The 2,971-nt window shown below is 38.9% G+C and overlaps 1 protein-coding gene across 1 annotated transcript; it reads right to left on the bottom strand.

The window, feature by feature from the left end:
* Positions 1–387: 387 nt before the first annotated feature.
* On the bottom strand, positions 388–2,567 carry LOC146611650 (phospholipase A and acyltransferase 3-like). The gene is made up of 4 exons (XM_085342554.1): positions 2,459–2,567; positions 2,033–2,141; positions 1,645–1,922; positions 388–1,036 (listed from the first exon to the last, which is right to left on the bottom strand). The coding sequence occupies exons 1-4, from the start codon at positions 2,471–2,473 to the stop codon at positions 914–916; spliced, it is 525 nt and encodes a 174-aa protein (XP_085198680.1). The 5' UTR covers positions 2,474–2,567; the 3' UTR covers positions 388–913.
* Between the last annotated feature and the right edge of the window lie 404 nt (positions 2,568–2,971).

Here is a 2,971-nt window from a genome sequence, read left to right as displayed (position 1 = left end):
CTAGCTTCTATCTAAATACAATATAGCATGTCCTGACTGCGGTGTTTTGGAAACAAATTAAAACGTACAGCTCTGCTATCACTTCCAGCATAAATGAAGACAGAAAACTAAACAGCAGTGACGTTTGTAGGGTTACTGAAGTTGGGCTAGCTGGTATATAATGATGTGCTACGTGACCGCTAGCGACACAGCTATGTTAGCATAATATAAACAAGCTAACTTTTTTTCCACTCGATAAAAGTTAACATGAGTGTTCTCGGTGGTCAGGAACAAATGTAATCGCATGGCAGGATGCTGTAAAAGGACCAAACTTCAGCCAGGAGAACAACTGAGACAATCCATCCACAATACGAGGTTAGTCATTCATATACTGCTGCATGGGCTGGGCTGTAGTTACATCCTAAGGTTTTAAAAACCCAGCTTAAATAAATGATTAGTGGTAATAAAAGCCGAGGGAGGTCAACGGTGATCACTGACTGTTTTAGGAGCTTTTTGAGATCAAAAATAAGAAAATACATAACATTAAACATGTTAACAACACAAAAGCCATATTAAACGCAGACTACTTTAGACCCGGAAGTAGGATTCGTCGCGTCATCACTGAACAACCGGATAGCTTTACTGGCCTGGCCCAGTGCTCTGACCTCCTACATTGCAAAAAAACATCCAAAGCATTAGATTGTATATTTGTCTGTACGGTGATATGGTCAAAAAGCCTAATTTCAAATTTCCAAATCTTTATTTAGAATTTAGGCAGTACAAATTTAAGCGTTCTAAAATCACCCACAATTCCAAAAATATCTTCAATCCTAGAAATCCTCACTGTGATTAACTTATTGTTTCTGCTGACCTTGTTACACCAACAAACTATTTCCTTCCTTTTTACTGATATTAATGATATCAGTCACTGCAATCACCTATAATTTCTTCTTCTTTTGTTTTCGTCCGTGTTGAAGGAGGAAAACAGCGCGGCACCCAAAATTGCAGCGGCTACACCTGCCACCGCGACGCCTCCAATCACAGCTGCTGTTTGAACCTATGGAAAAAAACACAATAAAGAGAAAAGCAGTTGTGCTGGTTGTTGGAGGGAAAGCAGTTATTGCATTGTTGTTGAGGTTGTATTTCAGTGCTGACTTCCACAAGGCTGCAATAATAGACAGTAAAAACAAAATAAAAAATAATGACCATGTTTACATTCATTAAAAATTGAGCGGCTGCCATGTTGCATTTTCTGATTGAACACTATGAAAAAGAAGTTTTTTTTTTAATGCATCTCAGAGAGCTATTTATGGCAGCGAAGGTGACAAAACGGGTTGACTAAGCAAGCTTTTTTTGGAACTTGCAAATCAGCTAATCTGCCGTTTGATACATAATCAAAATTTATTCAGCACCACATCTGCTTCTAATCATTCATAATAGATTGTGTTACATCTTTGTATCTTTACAATAAATGAGGCGCTTAGATGATAAACACATCCAGCGCAGGTGCAGACAAACACTTTGATAAAATCATTTCTCACTGAAACAGCAATAAAGTGTTACTGTTGCTCTTCACTGTTGGTTTAAGCCATGTTCAGCTTAACACAAGAGAATTTACAACCCATTTGATCTCACAGACTTTTCTTTTAGGTAAAAATCCCTCACCTGTCGGGACTCTGGCTTTCCATAACGTAGCTCTGTGACAAAGTGTTCACAATTCTGAGTAGCGATACAGTAAGGCAGCTCTCGACCGACCATCCTGCAGGCATCCCTCACAATGGCAAGAGGCTCACGAGGACTGTACTCATCATCCAGAAGATTATTGACCTCAAATTCGCTGGAGCCGACAACTTCCCAGATCTTCTGACGCCTCACCTGCGCCTTACCGCTGTCTAGTAACGTCAGCAGTTCACCGAAGGATCCCAACTCACCACCTGGATGTGCTTTTTTTGGAAGAGGAAAAAGGAGGTCAGAGAGACACTAAAGCAACATCTGTGAATTATGTAGGGCACGTTAATGTGTGTTTTGTGCAGGTCAAAAATGTAATACTCACTCGGAGGCAGTAAATGAACAACTTCATTTCCTCCAATGTAAACAGCCCAGTGTTTATATGCCCCCCGAGAGATCTCGATAAGGTCCCCTGGCTTTGGCTCTTTGTCAAACTGAAAATAATGAGAAAAGGCAGCACTCAGTATAAACAGACAAGTGAGCTAGTAAAAGCTGACTAGAGGAAGAACAAAAATCATAACGAGGTGAAAATATGAGTCGCCTAGTAATTTTCAGATATTGTAATAATGTATAATATATCAAAGTTGTTTGAATCTCTTTGCTGTGGCAAAGAAAAAGGTTAGCATAAATTCTGAATTTTCATATATCTAAAAATAATTAAAATTTGATCAAGTAAAAGCACACAACATACCAATGTAGTCACAAAAATGTGGACTTAAGTAATAGTAAAAGCAAGGAGAGGATCACTCACTAGTGTTGGTGCCATGGCTTCACCTCTTCAGTCAGCTGGTGGGCACGACTGGTAGCGAATTTACTCTGACTGGTACTGAAACTTATTAGCTTACATTTCAGATGGAGAAGTGCTAATATGCAAAGACAGATTAGATAAGCGCATTGGTAAATACCACATGGAGGCTACATGGCCTAAATTTGCAAATCATTAACTAGAAAAGCCAATGAGACTGTTGCTGTTAAGCAGCTGCCAAGCAGTGCGCAGTGCGAGAAAGGGTAAGGTTCATTTCTTGTGAACTGTTCATTGGATTGAGCCTTCTACAATAAACCAAAGTTCATTGTAAAGAAGGTGAAAATCTACAGCAACAAGATAAAACACTCCAACATCAGACAGATACAAGACAAACAACTATTGTAAAGACTTTAAGGTCCGTCTTAGTTCTCAAATTATTTTTACTCATAATTCAAGAAAAAAATCAATATCCTGTACATGTCAATCTGGGATTTTATTTAAAAGACCTCTAGCTTGTTG

Source organism: Diplotaxodon limnothrissa, linkage group LG19 (assembly GCF_057381915.1).
Source record: "Diplotaxodon limnothrissa isolate DT_005_m linkage group LG19, D_limnothrissa_male_GT1.1, whole genome shotgun sequence".
Lineage (NCBI taxonomy): Eukaryota > Metazoa > Chordata > Actinopteri > Cichliformes > Cichlidae > Diplotaxodon > Diplotaxodon limnothrissa.
Note: the sequence above shows the minus strand (reverse complement) of the source record. Positions and strands in the feature narration are given on the sequence as shown.

Coding starts and splice junctions, on each gene's coding strand:
- LOC146611650 (XM_085342554.1), bottom strand. Junction 1,923..2,032: donor TGTTCATTTACTGCCTCCGA/GTGAGTATTACA, acceptor TTCCAAAAAAAG/CACATCCAGGTGGTGAGTTG. Junction 1,037..1,644: donor GAAAGCCAGAGTCCCGACAG/GTGAGGGATTTT, acceptor TTTTTTCCATAG/GTTCAAACAGCAGCTGTGAT.